General features: G+C 40.4%; 1 protein-coding gene across 1 annotated transcript in view; it reads left to right on the top strand.

The window, feature by feature from the left end:
• The window catches only part of PTPRT (protein tyrosine phosphatase receptor type T), a 451382-nt gene that overhangs the window by 282359 nt on the left and 149819 nt on the right, over positions 1-19204 (top strand). Inside the window, exons 8-9 of the mRNA XM_068419550.1 lie at positions 16024-16320; positions 17626-17735. Coding sequence (XP_068275651.1) covers positions 16024-16320; positions 17626-17735 — 407 coding nt within the window. The remainder of the gene's footprint in view (positions 1-16023; positions 16321-17625; positions 17736-19204) is intronic.

The raw sequence follows: 19204 nt of genomic DNA on the forward strand, positions 1-19204 counted from the left end.
TCCAGATATTTGATGACTGGCACAGTTATTTAACAAAACTTAGCCTGAGTCTCCTTCTGTGTCAGGATAATGGCAAAGGCCATCTTCTGAGCAAAATATATAAATCTTGGTTCCCATTTAAAATGAGTGTCTGAGGTCCAATGGTTTCCTCGGTTGGTGTGTATGGGGATGGGAGCCTCCATGTTTTACTTTTGAGTTTTGCAGTGGCTTTCACCCAGCAGTATCACACATCAGTGCAAACATTAAAAAAGCAGCACTCTAAAGTGGAACAAGAAGTCAGAAAAAATTCATCAGAACTTAGTTCACACAAAAGGTCTGAGCTGTGTCTGCTGGGTCTGCAGGTTGTGACTTACTTCAAGGTGTTTTCTCATTTTTTTTTTTTTTTAACATTTGCAGTGCAATTTGTGTAACTGGAAACCATCTTTAACACTGTCAAGTCTCATTGCTTGATATTGCTACCCATTATTATGTAAAATCTTTTTTTCATACAATTATTGAGGTCCACTTCAAAACCTAAATAGATTTTTTTTTTTTTAACTACACTTAAGTCAGAAGGCTATTTCTCCTGGCATTTGGAAATACAAGAGTGTATTTTTTATACTTTATTGGTTGCTATGGGCCCTTCATTTATCGATGGAAATATGAAAATAAAGGTAGATGGCTCTTTCCCCATCTGTCAGCCATCTTCTCCCAGGATCAGATCACTAGATTATTTAATCTTCATTGCTTTTAGACGAGGTGCTTCACCAGTAGTGGTTGATCGGGGTTAATTGCCTATCAGACCAGCTACAATTGTGAGAGTATTGGGGAAAGAAATGAAGTTTATGGCTCTTGATCCTGACCGATCTTATATACTGTCTGTCCTTTACATAGGAGGTACCACCAATACTCTCTGGCTACAGGAAGAAGTCTTCCCTGAATGGAAAGGTGGGGTTAAAACAAATAGAAGACATTAACACAAATGCCATACTGGAGATGAAGGGCAGTATGATTCATGGTAAATTATTCGAGATAGCTTGCTGAGTTCATTCACTTTTGCATGTGAAAGCCACCAGCACCATACATAGGGACTTGCAAACTATTCAGGTGAATGTGAGTCTTGTGAATATGTTAAATATGCTTTATTGGGCTAATGGGATTTTAGCCAGGATGGGAGGGATTCGTAGGCTCTAATTTTCTTCAGCGCTTAGGACAGAATCTGCCATGCCATATGTGTGAGTCAAACTGGCGTATAAGGGTGCTCCAGAGCAGAATTTTTAACTGAAAAAACTAGGGTTTGCCTATTTTGCATATGGATTCATGCATATATTTGAAAACTTAACTGAGAAAGAGCACAACGTCAAAAATACAGATGCAAGACTATGCCTGCAGGCAGACTGCAGTTGGCACGTGCCCTATTTGCCCCGTGTATCTGATGCATACCCAGCTAGCAAACTAGTGTTTGGGCACCCGGTGCTGCCTGTGCCTGCCTGAAAATGCCCCAGGCACTATTTGTAGAGCAGATCACAAATTAAAATCCCAAACCTTGTTCTTCATCATCCCGTGAAGCAGCTACACATAGTATGTTGCTTCATATTTCACCAAAAAGCCTATTTAGTTGCTTAGGTTACAGCTTAAAGTTATTCTACGTTTTACTGTTTTCTGCTACTTTCTCTTCACGTAATTTCTGAGTAAAATAATTCCCTTTGGCTGATTGATTCAGGAATTTGACTGTCACATTCGAGGCATGACATTTGAAAACGCATACTAATGGACTTTAAATGTATTGCTGTAAGTTTTAAAGGGATTTTTTTTTAATGTCGAGGTGGAGCACTAATATCTCTTCGGGTAAAATCTATTCCCCCTAGAAACAATATTTTAAAGTTCAGTAATATTCATGACTACATTCCCCTTGTAATTGCATCACTAAAAGAAAACCAACGTGCTTTACAGCCTGGCCTTGTCTGAAATAGCTTTGCAAAGACCTGATTTTTACAACAATCTGTTGTAAAAGACAAAAATAGTGCCAGAGCAGATGAATAGCTCAAATGCAGTAAAAATCCAGCTGCGATGGTCTGGAACTCCAGCGCTCCATCTCTGCCTGGTCTCGAAGTGGCTTTGTGGTCCAGCCTGTAGCTAACCCTGCTGCTGCTGTGAATTCAGAGAGCAGCCTTGCTCACGTCTGTGTGGGCAAGCATATAGGCCACCCTAAGAGAGGGCACCTAGCAGCTTAATTGCCTTGCTGAACTGTCTGTGTTATAAAATGGATAGTTCCTCTTAGAGCTGAGGAAGCGGGTATTCATCAAAAATGCAAATTTGGAAACGCAAGTATTTATTTCAACTCGCCATATTACTGCATAACTACCTTTAACAAAACTCACGTTCATGCTGTCCGTGGGTATGTGGCTGCTAGTAAGGTCATCTGTGTGATGAGTTTTAAAATTGAGGGTTGTGATCACCGAGGGTACTGTTTGCAAGTTGATCTATAGTCCTAATGTCCCTGCCACATGAAATACAGGAGCCATTCTTCTAGTGCGCTATTCGTTATAAAATCATCCTACTGGAGTTTTAACTTTGGAGTGTGTGGATTTTAATAGCTGAGGAATAGAAGCCAGAGTTTTTCTTGATGAGTGCACAGGAAAGCTCCCTTCATGTCAATGGAAAGGACCACAAGTCAACTCCATGTTACATACATCTCTCAAACGAGAAAGCAAGATCCTGATTCCAGATGCTGCATCGGTTGTGATGTGTGCAGCAAAACGAAAAGGACGTGATTCCATGTCCCACAGTGAAAACAGAGGGTTGGCAATTAAAAATATCTAATTTTTTTCTTGCAAGGAGAGCATGAAAAGCTTTTAGTGAAGAATGAATGCAGACCAACAAAATGACATTTTCATGGTTTCTTCACCACCACCATGCTTTAAGCTCTTCAATGGTACTACAAGTTAGTAGTGGAAATTATATGCTGTGTTTGTATCTATAAGTGGTGATAAATTACTAATCATATCAACAATTAGCAAGCAGCTCACCTGATAAAAGGAGATGCGGTCAGATAGCTTCTGCAGACTGTCATTTGCTCAAGGACAAATAACGTGCTTTATGGGAATGATAGTAGCTTCAGCCAGAATAATTAGGGAAAACATAGATGAGAACTGTATGTCTGATATGTCTGATGGAGTTACCGTCCACTGTTGCTCTCAGAGGGCTCTCTTGAAAATCGCATCTGTAATGGATATTATGCAGATTTGAAAGAAAAATTGAAACATGCAACTTTATCTGCTTTTGATGTTACATTCAACTGCTTTCATCTCGGAGGATAAAAGTAATTGAGCAGTAATCCCAAAGAGAGTCAAATATACAAATCAATAAACTGCTCTCACAGGAGAATTTATTTTGATGAGTATACCTAACACTTCCCCAAGCTGTTAGGTTTTCATTAGGTGGTCGTGTAGTCTTTAATACAGATAGTGATGTCTAGAACATAGACAATGAACAAGGCAGATACACTCTCAGAATATAACAAAAGAGGAACAGCTTTTTACCTCCTTTGATTGACAACCTAAATCTTAATGGAGTGCTGAGAGCCAGTTACTGTCGTCTTATTTTTGTGTTTGTTTGGGAAGTATAATGAAAGCAAAGGGTTAGTGCTTCCATTAGATGCAGTAGTAATGTGAGCAGTTGTTAGACAAGCTTCGTCTGTTGAGCATTTTCAGATCTTGGCTGTGATACGCAGAGGATTTGGGGACCTTTGTATTCCTTTCCTCTCCAGTGTTTTCCAGTGATCTTGACTCTTATATTTTTTTTTAATCTATTATTATTTATTTTTTAACAACTTCATATGCATTCTTTAATAAATATTTTGATAGTCCCCCTCACCTTTGTATGAGGTGCTATGATAGGCACATAGAGAAAGGGAGCAGGAGAGGGAACTGGGATGTCTTTTAAGGATGAAGGAGGAACATATGAGCAAGGGCTGAGACTGAGACCCAGTGGCTGACAGGGATCAAGAACCCAGTCTGACGAGGAGCTGCAGTCCCTGAAGGAGAGTGGGTTGGGATGGACTGGGAACTCAGACTGGAATAAGAAGTCTTAGGAGCAGATGTAGTTGAGGACTTTGATTATGGAGTAAGTGCTGGAGTGGAGAAAAGACTGGGCTGAGGTAGGCAGAAGAAACAGATAATGGTGGAATTGGAACAAGGAAGAGTGAAGGGAGTGGAAGAATAGGTGGTTGGTAGAAAATGTTTTCAACCATAACCAAAATTAAGTCTTGCAAGTATTTTGCTGCCCACTGGCACAACTGAAGACATAAATGGCTGCAATCTACTGCTATCTGCTAGCCAGACCATTAGTTAGTTCACTGACTTGGCAGGCTGTGTTGACACTTGCATCTATTTTCCATAAAGCTAAAGGTATTTTGTGTGCTTGGGGGAGGCACTGCTCCTGTGAGGAAAAATACCATCTCGGTATATAGTAGTCCATGGGCAAGAGGCCCAGAGATGCTTGGGTACTGTGATGGTCAGTCCTGGATGTGTTTTACCCTTAAAGGGAGGCCTGGGCTGCCGTAAGATACCAGGATACTGAAGGGGTTAAATGGGCTCTTTTTGAGTCCCCTGATACCATAGACACTTAAAAATCTCTAGAAGTCCTTGGGCACGGTGCATAGGCACAAATCATACAAAAATTCACATTATCCGTACGGTCTTAATTCTAACTGAACCCAACACTTGATTGCCTCACTTTGTAGATGTGATGCTCTTGGGTTTTAAGTTTCATAGGAAATTTTCTGAAGATGAAGACGGAAGAGAAAATGGTTGTATCTGTAAACCCTGCGAGAGTAGAGCTGAGTGGATGCCAGTTGGAGATCCCTGACGTTTCTAATCTTCTTCTTGAGATAAATTATAACCATCTAGAGAGCAAATGTTAACACATCTCCGGTAGGAATATTGTTATTTTAATAGCAAAGCAGTAACTATTTTTTCTCTGCCTGCCCTTCTTGCCCTCTGCTCTGAACAGAAGGAAATCATTAACAGCTGGAGGACAACTAACCATCAAAGTGACTTTTTCAGCACTTGTTCTATGTAGGAATATTAGAGGAAAATGAAATTAGGAACAGAGTATTTTCTTTACATAAATTCAATGGTATATTAAAGAAACAAAGAGTGTGTCTCACCACAAATGCTGTTACAACTTGCAGACCTGTGGTGCCAAGCTGTGGCAGTAGTTATTGGAATGTTTCAGTGACGTGTTAACGGATCTTTTCTTAGAAATGTTTAACTTTCCTTAACACACTTTCAGCAAATGGATTTCCAATAGGCATCTACCTCCTTTCTCCTCTTTCCATTTCAAAATAAACTCTTTCAGGGCACAGTGGTGCATTTGTGTGGAAATGGCTTTGCTGAGAAATTGAAAGGCAGGATCTGGATCAGTTCCCTGCATGAGCTTTGCAATATCCCTGAAAAGTGTTGTGATCTGTATTTGGCGCCCAGAGCATTGCTTAAGCTAGTGAGGGGAAAACTAATCTCTTGCGCTTTCATTGGCAGCACTGTCTCATAGACTGATCCTAATGGGGTGGAAATGAGCTCAGCTGCCTAATTCTGTTAAAAACATAGGCTTTTTTTCACATATGAATGCTCGTCTACTTCCTTCTGGCCTTGTTGTTAAAGCCATGGCAGCAAAGAATCAAGCCATAGTTGCTGGAAACAAAACACACTAATTTTTTTCCACTTCAGTTCTTTTATTTATATATACAGTAAGAAATAGCAAGTGCAAGAGACTTAATTCACCCAGAAAAAAAAACATTGTAAAGTATAAAGATCTTGGTGTGGACAAATGAGCCTTTCCCTAACTTTTAGGGCATGACTAACTAACTTGCTCATTAGCATTTTAATGTTAAGTAGTGCCATAAACCTTGTTTCAGAACCCAAAGATAAGGGCAGTGCACCCCCAGAATCAGATGTGGCTCTTTGCAACCCAGCTTCACTTCAGCTGCAATCTGTGTTGTGGTGGGTTGACCTTGACTGGACACTGGGTGCCCGCCAAGCTTCTCTATCACTCCCCTCCTCAGCAGGATGGTGGGGGCAGAAAATAAGATGGAAAAATCTTTGTGGGTCAAGATAAAGCAAAAGGTGTGCATGGAAGCAAGAGGAAACAAAAGATTTATTCTCTACTTCCTATCAGCAGGCGATGTCCAGCTGCTTTCTGGGAAGTAGGGCTTCAGTACGCATAGCGGTTGCTGTGGAAGACAAATGTGTAATAATGAATGCCTTCCCTCCTCCTCCTCCTTTCTCTTAGCTTTTATTGCTGAACAGATGTCATATGGTATGGAATATCCCTTTGGTCAGTTTGGGTCAGCTGTCCTGGCTATGTCCCTTTGCAAGATCTTGCCCTTCCCCAGCCTCCTGGTGAGGGGGGAATGTCGTTCACAGCCTTGATGCTGTGCCAGCGCTGCTCAGCAGTAGCCAAAACACTGGGGCGTTACCAACACCTTTCTAGCTACCAATACAAAGCGCAGCGCTGTGAGGGCTGCTATGGGGAAAATGAGCTCCAGCTCGGCCAGACCCTGCAAGCAGACAGCCCAAGATCTTCCACAAACTGGCTCAGCTTTGTGTCAAGAGTTGTTGGCTGTAGTAACACACAGCTCTTCGGTCACGGTGAATCTCATTTCCTAGCTAGTGGATGACCAATTCACTGCTCCTACCTATGAGAGATGAGGAAAGTAAGAAGAGCTGTAAACCTGCCTCTGCATTTCCCTGTGCCTGTAAACGAGGACATGACCATTTTCCGTCATACAGACGGTCCAGAGCTATGCTTATACCTTTAGGTCCATTAGGGTTGACCTTCACGTGCTCATTAAAACCGGGGCTCAGTTTTTTAGTTCCAAGATAAATGTATCAATATAGGACTTTGTAGGGAAGCTTAAAAACTGAACGCCAACACGTTTTGCGTGGATATCAGTTTTTGTTATGCCCTTCATCTTTTGCCCTTCTGAAGACTACAGAAAGTTTCCTCATGTCAGACTCTGGTCTCATTGTCTGAGGGGGCTATAGATGTTCCTCAGGCAGAACTGGCTGTGCGGAGGGAAGACGTGAGCGTGCGTGCCGGCCAATGCGCAAGTTCATGCAATGATGTCACTTGTAAGGGACTGCCATGACTATTAATTAAATTGTACTAATACTCTTGTAAAACTGTAGCTGGCTGCTAATTGCTTGCTTTGCTATGCAAATAAGCTGAGAAGTGGTTTAAAGGATGTGTCTGGGCCTGCACAGCAAATAGGTACTAAGGAATGGGAAGTCACAGCTTTCTGTTAGAAGATACTATGGAGCAAAAGAGAAGAGCAACAGTTTGATAGTCTTTGAACAATCCTGCTTCTTGGGGGTTCGTTTGTGGGTTTGGGGGGCTTTTTTGTTTGTTTTTTTAAACAACAAAACCTGAAGCTACTCAAAAAGCAATCTGAAGTTCCCCTGGGGGATTTTCCTGGCTAAAATCAGCTCTGCTGTGAGCCTGGTGGAGCCTCCCCCAAGGCCGTAGCCTTCCTGTAAGAGCAGGGCCTGGGCTGCTGCAGGCCCGTGCCTCCTGCAGCGCAGAGCGTGGAGCGGTGAACAGGCCCTGAGCGTGTCTGACAACAGAAACCTGCAGTAGCACAGTGGGGCCGTGCGGCAGCAGGGACAGCACAGGTATTGGGGACAGTCTGGAATCATTTAGAATGGAGTCAATTTCTGAGCAGGTAATTAATTCAGTTCCATTAAAAAAAAAAAAAGAGGCTGCTGAATTTAAAAAGGTACTCTTGGGCTACAAGAAAGACTTGGATTTCAATGAGACTTTAAAACGTGTGTGTTAGGGGATATTAATAAGGCTGCTGTAATCCTGGCACTATGGCCTCTGTGTTCAGATTACACTAAGAGTCTGAGCTGTGTTAGAAGCTACACGCTCTTTATAGGCTTGACAGTGCTTCTGAAGAACTGTTTTAGCTGTATTTTCTCGTACATAACGCCTGTATTGGAATCCTTTAAGAGCATTTTCTTAGTGGCATGCTGATCAGATATAAACGGTCTTAAAGAAGTGCTCTCTCACACTCTGCTCTCCTCGCACTTTCTTCTGGCATAAAGGGACTCTGCTTTGTTTTTGTTTGAGTCAAAAGTGCAACCATATCCTAGGAAAAGGGCAATTATTGGGCTAAATGCAGTGCATTGATTTTGTTCAGAGCAAACTTTGATCTGTCCTCCACTATCCCAAAGAGTGTCTATAGCGTTTGGAAATGAACATTTGTTCAAATATGTACATTCACATAATAGCTAACCATCCATGGCATTAATGGCATCGCATTGCTGACTTCAACACCCCGGTGGAAGGAAGACATGAACATGAAATTAGAATTAAACAGCTGGTCATAAATTCTATCTAGACCCTTTCTAAAAGTGTGTTTCTGGAATACATTGCAAGCAGTACTCGGCTGCAGGAATTTGAGTCTCTTAGTCTAGTTAAGGGAATAACTGGGAAAAGAATCTGGTTGACATAGAGTTACAGTCTGTCTTCTATTCCATTAGCTGAATTTCCAACCACCCGCTCCTGAGGACTCTCCGTTTGTCTACCATGATTATTATGGTTGTGACATATTCTACTTTGCTCTAAGTAATTATCCAACCTTTCCATTCTTGGCAATTGAAAATGTTATTTTGGTTTCTTTTTCTTCTGCCAATATGGCATGCTGTAGAGAGAAAATCCCTTTAGATGTCATCAGGTACAGGGAATCAGCCAGTCCCCCTCGTGTAGAGATCCCTGGTCTATGACTGCCCATCGCTGGTGAAAAAGGGGGTTGCTGCAGCTCCTGAATCTTGAGAGAAATGGACAAGCCTCGAGTGGTTCAGGGCAATTAGGGTATTTCGATAGTGCCCACAAAGCCCGTGTTTCCCCAACTGATAGCTCCTTCTGCTACATCTAGAAGTTAAACTGGAAATCTTAACTTTTTTTAAAATATTTGTTTTTGTAAGACAGGCTTCCAGAAGAACATAGAGAATTTATCTTGCAGACTGCACAGACATAAAAGGAAGCCACAGTTACAAATGAAGGAAAGCCGATGTGCAAGAGCAGTGCTTTTCTCTGCTGCTCAGAATAATTCAATAGACCCATGACTGCAGAGGAAGCCTCTCTTTTACCTACTATTTTGATTACCTTATTTATTTTTATGGAGATAATTTATGTTTTGTCAGGAACTAGCTTATATGTTATTCTAATCTCTTCCACTTATTCCATTTGAAGATAACAACAGAAGTACACAGAGGAAGAGGTAATAAAAATAGATGTACGTCCGTGATAGTAAAGCAAAATAAATATTTTATTTATACATAATAAAATAAATTTGTAAAAAACACATTTTACTTTTGTTTGACAAAAAAACAAGTGCTTTACCTACTTTGTAATCTCACTTTCATTAGCATATTTAATTATGCTTTTGTATTTAATCATCAAAATGCTCAATAATGTGCATTTTATTCCCAGCCATGGAATACCACTGCTATGTGTATCCATGACAGATGTTTTTAATAAAATCAGTAATTACCCTTTATTGTTGTTTTGAATTATTACTTTTAAGTTTGTTAGGGAACAATAGTTTTAGGTATAAGAGGAAGAGAGCTTTCGTTTTACCCTTTCATAATAATGAAGAAAACAATCCATTTAAACAAATGCTAATAAACCTTTTTTAAAAGTAGTACTTAATTATCATGAAGTTGTTTACAAGTGCAGATTTGGCAGCTCCGCTCGGCTCTAAGCTGGAGCAGGCACAGGTAGGTAGTGCTGGGGCCAGTGCTGGTAGCAGTCTGTGGTAGCGGGTTGGGGTCCTGCTCTCAGGCTTGGCTTTTTGTGTGACCCCGGGCACATGTCAGCACGTGGGCTTTTAGTCCGTGAGCGTGACAGGCATGTTTTGTAACAAATGGAAAGGCTGAGTTTCTCAAACATCAGATAGATCTGGGCTCAGTTTAAAGGAATTTGGGTTGATTTTTCTTTTTTTGTTTGTTTGTTTAACAAGGTCGAACTAGGAGATCAGAGGATGTTTAATGGGTTTTGTAATATATTAAATATTTTCCCCTTTTTTTTGAAATCTGGGATTTCTTGCAGTGCAAAACTCGAAGTAAAATTTGCAACTGAAACAAAACCAGATCAATCAAAAAATGAAGTAAATGTGCTGTGAACTGAAGTAAAATGATCATGTTAACTGTTGAGAGAGCTCAGTCCCTGGCTTATCTAAGCACAATGTACTCCATTATCTAACTTATTTCATCTGTCTTTTATAATAGATTCATCTGTGTGGCAGGGCTCTGCCTTCTTCATTGCTCAGAGAATGCCACGGAATAGCCTATTTTAGTTCATCAGCCATAATGACGCCTATTTCTTTGTGTATGACTTGGGGTTTAGTTGATTGTAGGTATCTCAACAAACAGGTTGGTTGTTCTGCGGTGATTTTATTGTATCAGCCTTGCTCCTTTTTTCTCTTTCTTTTTTCCCCTATTGCAAGTCTTCTCTCAGAACATGCCTTTCTGTATAATTGCCTGCTTTCAGCTTTGTCTGCACTGTCTTTGGACCAGTGATGATATCTGAACTGGTTTAAAAAAAAAAATAGATCCAAATATTAGGGAGCTGTTCTTTCTGCAGAAAAGGGCAAAGCCGAAGCACTTTTACAGTATTGAAAGACTAGTGAACTCTGTTTAATCAGTGTTTTTATCTGTCGTGTCTGAAAAGGCGTTTATAGCACATTCAGACTTGGAAGGCATTGAAATGTGATGGGCAGCAGCTGTGTGAGTTGTGATGCTCGGCAAAGGAACTCTCACAGAAAGACATTCTGCACTTCAGGGATGGACAGAGTTGTCCGTCATTCTGAAATGTCCATGTATAGGACGTTGATATGAAAGGTATTTATGGAACAACTCATCTGTCAGAATCTCTTTGAAGAGATGAACAGCACGCGCTGTAGAGTTGGTTGTTTTATCCTGAACCATCTCACAGACTTGAATTATGTATTTAAGGCAAACCACTTGAATGCTTTTGCTCTGTTTATCTTGCTACGTTTTTTGATAATGGGTATGTTTCCCTAGGCTTGTTTCATACAGTGGAAATTTAAGGAGGAAGGGGAGGAATAGGGAATAAAGGTGAGACAGAGAAGGCTTCAGCTGTAATCTAATACCTGGAGTAAAATAGCGTCAGACAAATTACTGTTTGGTTTTCCATCTGTAGAACAAGAACAATGTCTTTGAAAAACACAAAGGAAACATCCGAACTGCTGATTCACCATCACGAGGAGTTTTTTTGCTGTTGCACCAAAAGTGGTCACTGTCTCAATTTATTGTGAGTGTGAAATATTCCATGAAGTTCTCAACCATTCTGTGATACTACCAAGTTTATATTTTGTAAATGAAAATGAATTTAAATATTTTCTGGGCTGCAGAGAGAGGTTGTACCATGCTGGTAGTTGGCAGAACACAAGTTTTGGTCTTCTTATTAACTACCAATGCACCCAGTCTTCTCCTCCTCTCTTCCTAGGAGGAAGGGATGGGGACCTTACTGGGGCGCCCAGATGTTGGTTGGCCTGTTCTGGTTGACATGGCTGGCTGATGAGCTCAGGTGTGGGTGTGTTGAGGGCAAGGCAGGAATCAGACTCATACGTATTTTCCTTCTCTTTCTGTATCAGAAGACATCAGTTCAGGACTCACAGAAAGCTGCTGCACTTGTCAGGCTCATTTTTCTTCCCTTTGTGCGTTCTCAGTCTCTGTAACCTACTGCTGGGAAACAGAATTTAATCAGTGGACACCTGCACTGCTAATAAACTCTACCTGCTGCTCTCCAGAGGGTCAGGAGACATGGGCAGTGGGGCCTCAGACAAGTACAGACATCTTCCACTCAATGTCATGTCTTCACTGACAGCAACAATTCCTTGCAGTTAGGCTCCTGCAGCATGTCGTTAACCTGGGGGCAACAGCTGATTGTCTCTATTTAACTTCACTGCTCAGCCTGAGCTTCGTGTTCAAACCCCAGTGCTTCACCGTTGCTTCTTTTCCTCTCTGTTCTCCTCTTGATGGAGGGGTATAAAGCAGAGACAGTTGTTATTAATAGTCTAAATCAACCTTTGCCTTTCTACACCTCACCTTGTGCAAGAAGACTACAGCAAACAAAACGAGGTCTGTAACACTCAGTAAGGAAAGAGCAAAACCAACCATAAAAGTCAACTTTTCTGTAAAATGGTCAAATTGTGATAGCAGGAAATGCAGTCTCTGAACATTGCTGGTCACTGTTGGGTCAAAAATGTCTGCTTACCTGGGCTGAAGTCTGAGAGCACAGCTGAAGGGTCACTGGGAGAGTTTGTTTTTATTCAGGCTACTTGTACATCACAAGTACTTCAGAAAGGTCTGCTGAGTGTTTGCAGCAGCCTACCACAGTAACGATAGGTATCGAAGCATCAGTGGGAGATGCGGTATTAAAAAATACTGTTCAGTCTTTGATTTTGATACTTTTCAAAATGTAATTAATAGTTCAGCCAGGCTGAAATAAAAGTACAGCATTTGCACAGTGAAATCCCAGAGACTGGAATTTTCTTTGCATGGGTTCAAGACTAGTTTTAATAGATTGGTGGCAGCTGTTTCGTTGCTCCTGCCTCTTAAGAATTTCCTCTGGTTCTTCCAAGGTCTTGAGACACTTAGAAAGTTTTACTTTGGTTTATGCAGGTTACACCAATGTCTTTTTATATATGATGTCTAAATATTCAAATTGGGCCAGCCTGTGTCTTGCTTTGGTAGGTATTTTTATACAGCTGAAGCTGAGATACATTTTAGCATCTTTTCTTACACTAGCCAAATGCAAGTTAATAACTTTCAGTTTTTTTCTTGCGTTATTTGGAAGCTATAATTCCAAGAATACAAAAATGGAGCAGTTTGTCCAGTTTCAAATATTTACTAGAGGATTGTAGATCAATTATAAACATCTTTAGTTTTTTTGTTTCTTTTGGGGGAAAATAAGTCATTACAACATAACAAAAAATGGGTGATGTTAGTAGAGTCCCAGCAATAAGTACTACAGACCTTTTGAGATTGTATACTTAAAATGTGGAAGGAATTAAATGGAGAAGGTAGTAGGACCAGTGTCCTTGAAAAACAACAGTACAAAATCTCATCTTTGAAAATGAGTTCAATGGCGTATGCTGCAGAGGAAAGCAGTGTAGCAACAGGAAAACATTTTCAAAATTACATAGTCTCAGTTTTCAGAAAAAGGTGATAGAAAATGAGAGAAAGGAGACAGAGAGAATACAAAGATTTCCAGGTCCAGCTTCTATTTGTTGATTTAGTTCCAGTTTAGTTTCTTCCTCTCTGAACCTGAAGTTTAAATATTTTTTTACTTATTTATTCCCCCTTTGCTCAAAAATCTAGAAGGCCATTAGATCTCAAGTCTCTGCATCTGCTGTCAGAGACTCCTCAGGCTATGGGTGTTTCTGAAACCTGCATCCCATTCCTGCTTTCACTATGAACTGCAGCATCGTGATCTCGTTTGTTCACCAAAAACCTCTCATTTTAGGATTATCAGCCTGAGAAAAGATAGTTGGGAGAATGTGGTAAGTTCTGTGATTGTGCAGTGGGGTCTGGGCTACGTTTGGAATCTGTATTTTAGTTTCTCACTTTGTAACTCAAAATAATCTGTTAATGGGCCAGTTACTCTATTGAAAATATTGTGTTGAAAAACTAAAGAAAGGCTTCGGGATGTATCTTAGAGGATTTACAGTAAAATTTTGAGTAGAATTAGAAACTGGTTGATACGAGGCAGCTCCAGAGTCTTGCAATTTTGGATAAGAAAGGAAAGGGCAAATGTGAACAAGATGAGAAAGCCAGCTAAAAAAAAAGCAGGTAATCTGCTATAGTTCAGGGTTTGGATATATGACTTGGTGAGATGATGCTGAATCAGAGTTGTTCCTTACCCACCGATAAAGTCAGCACATCTGACATCAATAAACCAAACACCCTCTAATTACCCATTCATTCCATACCATGACTGACTTAAAGAAAACAACTGTAATTTAAAAAAAACAGTACAGCATTAACCCTGAGGTTAATTGCCATCTTCCGCTGCATCGTTGTCTTGCCATGAAATGTTTTTGCTGTGACTCAGCCACATTCTGGGTTGGGGGCTGGAGTTGATGACGTGGTGTAGTGGAGAGTTCTGAAGGACAAGCATCTGCTTTTGGGCTTTTTTTTTTTCCTTTCGATGGCTCTTGGAACGAGGCTCGTGCTTACCTTCACACTTTCAGAGGCTGAAAGATTTCACAGAACCATTCTTTTGTTCACCTTATTTATCTATACAGTTCATCTACAGAAACTTTCTTTCCATGGGTTTATAGTAAAGGAATGATTGCCACCTAATGTTAAGTATATATGTGTATATTTATGCACACAAACTTTGTAATTTCTAAAGTACATTTTTTTTTGACACACATAGTGCTAAAGAATGTCATTTAAGAGGTGTTTTCTGGATGCTAAGGGAATAACATGACTGACATAGATTCCTAAACCAGTTGCTAGCTTTAGATCCCTGGTCTAATATCCATCGTATTTCAAAAGTATCTGCGTGTGTGTGTACCTCTATAAAGATTCAGAACAACGTTCATTTCAGAAGGAGCTATTTTCCCATTGCTGGTCACTGGGGTGATTTAGAAGTACTACAGAATATGCTGGTTATTACAGTGTGTTTTCTGCTTATGCATTAGTAGATTGAAGTCAGTATGGCTGGTGGGTGCTTTACTTTCAAGAATTACTAGAAGGCTTTTTCTCCATTTTAATTAACTTTCAAAGAAGTGTAACTAGTATTTGGGAGTCCTTGTGACTATTTTTGTTTCTATGAAAATGTTCTGTTCTTTTCATCGGTAGAAATCATGAGAAAACATGAGAAGTGGGCAAAATGCTAAATTGTGCTATAAATCAAGAAACTGTGTGAAATTATGTATTTTCTAATTACCTTGCTTTAGATATATATTGAGCAAAAAAGCAAACGAGCTACCCAAGTTGAAGAAATGTCTGATAAACAAACTCTGACATTTGTAGTATTATTACCATCTGATGTATCTCAAACACTGATTTTACTCATCCTTCATTCTTTATATCTGCATGTCTAGCGGTGCATGCATTTATATTTTATATAAAGGGCAGAGTCTGTAGTCAGAGCATTTGAGTTATGCTGTTAAAAATAAATTAAGGAACAGCAGGTGAAAATGATTCCTACACATGAATATTCAAACTGTACCTCAGTCAGATACCGTAGAAAGAATAATAAAGAGCAATGAAACTTTGGTGGGGCCAAGGTGTTGATATCATCTGAAATAAAAGTTTTATTGGCACAAGGTTGAGATGGCTCAGAAAACTTCCTCAGAGTGGCATGATCTGCTCAAATGCCCCATTGCCAGAACATTCAAGAGTTTAAAAAATTGAGGAGAATGTGAAAGTCTAAGATGTTGGAAGTCTAAGAGTCAGGATTGTAATCTTGATTATGGCACTCTTGTGCTTTAGTCTCTGAGCAGAATGGGTTTAGAGTCAGCAGGAGGGTGCAGGGGCTACGTAGCTAAATTGAAAGCTGAGAGACTTGAGTTCGTTCCTGCTCTGGCAGCCGTTTCCTATGTATTTGCATCACTTGAAGCAGGACTTGCCAAGATATTTAGGCACTTCAAGTAGACCATCAACTACTATTTTTTTTTCTTTTTGGTAAGAATGAAGAAATTGTGACTTTTACACTACTTAACTGATGGGAATCATGCTGCCATTGTTGGATTCAGTGAGGTTTCACAGGAATTGGGAGCATGACCACTGTTCATGACCCTATGACAGGGGATTTTCAGGGAAAACTCAGGAGCCAGAATACATTTGTGGAGCTGATATTAATTTCCTTATCACTTTTACATTGTAAAGACAAGAACATTCAGGACTGTGAAGTACTTAGATACTCTGGCAACATGGAAGGAAGCATATTAATGGATGACTGACTTCTTTTAATGTCAATTTTTTTTCTCTGCTTACTTCACAGATCCTGTCCATGGACCACAAAATGTAGAAGTTGTTGATATTCGCTCCCGGCAGCTGACGTTGCAGTGGGAGCCCTTTGGTTACGCAGTGACCCGCTGCCACAGCTACAATCTCACAGTCCAGTACCAGTATGTGTTTAACCAGCAAAAATTCGAGGCGGAGGAACTCATCCAAACATCTTCTCACTACACTTTGCGAGGTCTTCGGCCCTTCATGACGATCAGACTGAGGTTAGCCCTCTCTAACCCGGAGGGCAAAATGGAGAGTGAGGAGTTGGTTGTGCAGACTGAGGAAGATGGTAAGTTATGTTGCACTTGCTTGCTTTTTTTTTGGGGGGGGAACATGATTATTTTCAAGTTGTAAATAATGACATAACCATCTGTCCCATGAGACTTAACAAATGGCTTCTCTGGACAGTGTGTGTGTTATGCAAGTAAAATTTGTAGGTGTAAATAATTTCCGTTTCACAGACGTGTTCCTGAAAGGGCAGGGCTCCCTGAAGTGCTTGGAAATGATAAACGCTGGTCTGAGCAGTTACTGAACAGCAGTAGGTTTAATTCTGTAGAAGTCATGTTCTGAACTACCCAGGACTCACAGTGCAGCTTCCTTTATCATATGGGCAAATGTAAGCCTGGCATTTGTCGATTTTTCTTGTGCCTTCACATCGCTGTAGCTTTCCAGAGTGTAGCTTTTCTTAATGCTGGTCTTCTGGACATAGCATTTTATATATGTCTCAGAAGCTAAATTCATTTGATGCGAACTCATTCGTTCTTGATACAAAACAACTGTTTTCCCAAAGTACTGATGGAAAGCTTTCAAGTGTTGTTATCCCATCTGAGCTATTTCAGACCAAGGACTCTCCATTCTGTCTGATGTGTTACAAAAGAAGCGTTCTTCTTCTGCCAGAGCTGTAAGGAGTTGCTGTCCTGAGCTTCTCTCGGCTGAAAGTGGCTCTTGCAGTCCAGTATATCATACGGGGGGACATAAGAGGATGGCAAATCTTTCAGAAAAATGAACAGGGTTTTTATCAGACAGGCTTGGGAGTGCATTTAGTTAGTTATCTTCCACAGCATTAAAATTTTGCTTGAGTAGGTGGATTTTTTTAGCTGGCCTTGTAGCCATAATGAAATATAAATCTTCCATTGTTACTTTGCTAAGAAAATCAATCTTTCATATTGATAAAGGTGTGCAGCCCAGCAGTGTCTTTATGCCAAGGTGCAATCTGTCTGTTTAGGTAGAGCTTTGCTGTTGTGTGGGCGGAGAAGGACAAATTAAATTCCCTACTGCTGCTATGCTGTGTTGGAATAAGTATGTACTGAAATTAGCTTCATATTTTCATGGATTCTGATTTTATTACTTACTGGTTAGAGTTTTCTTATTTGAACCAAAGGTTGAGAACAGGCCTTTCATATTGATAGTACCTTGGTGTAATGGTAGTGCCTTGAGGTTCTTTTTTTTTATTGTATTATTTTTATTTGGTTTATTTTCAACTCTGAACTTCCTCTCTGATGGCCTCTTGCTGTCTTCTGATGTGTGTACAACTGGAGCTGGTGGTAGTTTCTAACCCAGGTTTTTTGTTTTTGTTTTTGTTTTTTCCCTGTAGTTCCTGGACCCGTTCCCTTGGAATCCATCCAGGGAGGACCTTTTGAAGAGAAGATCTATGTTCAGTGGAAGCCTCCAAATGAGACAAATGGCATCATTACACTCTATGAGGTGAGGAGAACAGATTGTTGTCAAGGAATACGTGCCACAGGGCCCTTTTCATATGTGTTTAAGCCAATCCTGAGCGCTGAGAGATTTCAGCAGGTGCTAGAAGAAGCCTGATTAAAATAGATAAGAATCTTCAAGATAGTCTGCTGCTGTCACTGAAAAAGTTTTCCAGTTCAAAAAAAAAGAAAAGATTTCTTTAGCAATATTTGTGGCAAAATGAGAGCCATATATTCCCCCATGTCTCGGGTGTTCAATTTCTGCCCCTCTTCTTCTGCAGTATTTCCAAGGTCTGTTTTCTTTCCTTTTTTTCTTGAGGTAAATACAGTAACTAATTCCTCTCTGTCTTTCCAATAGTCATAGCACTTCCTGCCAATCTCAGCAGAATATAGCCATTAAATCTTACAGTGTTGTTCTTGAATGTTTCAATAATATGTCTAATTTTACCCAATTACTTTCCCCACCCCCAAACAAAATGTACAGCAGAACATAGGATGACCACTGACCATCATGTGTGGGATGAAATAGAATTTAAATGTGATTCTAGAGGAGATGTTTCTTGTTAAAGTAAGGAAGCATTACTGTTGCCATGTGCTTCTGGTGAGACTGCCTCCATAATGTCATGTACATCCAAATATGAGGAAAAGGGATGTAAGAAAAGGACTGCTACAGAGGATCATGTGAAATGAGAGACAGTCCTACAAGGGAAGGTAGAGGCACTTTTATTAAGTAGCAGAAAGCGGTGCACCAGTGCTGGCTGAGATTGTTTCAGTTTACAGGCTCAGCATTTACCACAGTAAGATTAGAAAAAGCCAAAAAAAAAAAATTGCTTTTACGGTGACGTAAAAACCCTCACTGTGGCCTTGTGCAGCATGGTCTGATAACAGAGGGGCAAGAATCACTTTTTTCCTTTCTCTTTTGTGGTAGGAGAAAGTACAAACGTATTTTGGAAAAGGCATGCGTGCAAGAAGCAGCTTTGCCACTGCCAGTGAGGTTCTGCTTATTGCCCCTTCCCATCCAGCTTCTCAGTTTGGAACAGCATGTCTTATAACTTGTCACTCCCAGTTCTCCTTGCTAACACTGGCTGTCTCTGACACAGCGATGGTCAAATGGAAAAAATCAAGCAGGTTTAACATCAGGGAGCTCTTACACTGCAGGATGAGCAAGGGATCTTTCTCTCGGGCTTAAATGTAGCTGCACTTTTAAGTCATCTCTCCAGCTGGGTAGATTGAATTTGATACAGCAAGATGAAATAAACGAAGAGAGGTTCCTCTTCCTAATTTTGTGTCATTTCAGCCAGGTGATAATCCTTGACTAAAGTAAGGAGTCATTTTTTGTTGGTTGCTGTTGAGACACTTGTGGAAATCTGTGCAGGTTGCAACTACCTGTCTGTACTGAAACTAGAACTAACCCTTGCCATTTCATGGTTTTTGAAGGTGTACTACAGGCTATATCCTGTGTCTGTGTAAGGAATT

The sequence above is a fragment of the Nyctibius grandis genome, chromosome 28 (assembly GCF_013368605.1).
Source record: "Nyctibius grandis isolate bNycGra1 chromosome 28, bNycGra1.pri, whole genome shotgun sequence".
NCBI lineage: Eukaryota > Metazoa > Chordata > Aves > Nyctibiiformes > Nyctibiidae > Nyctibius > Nyctibius grandis.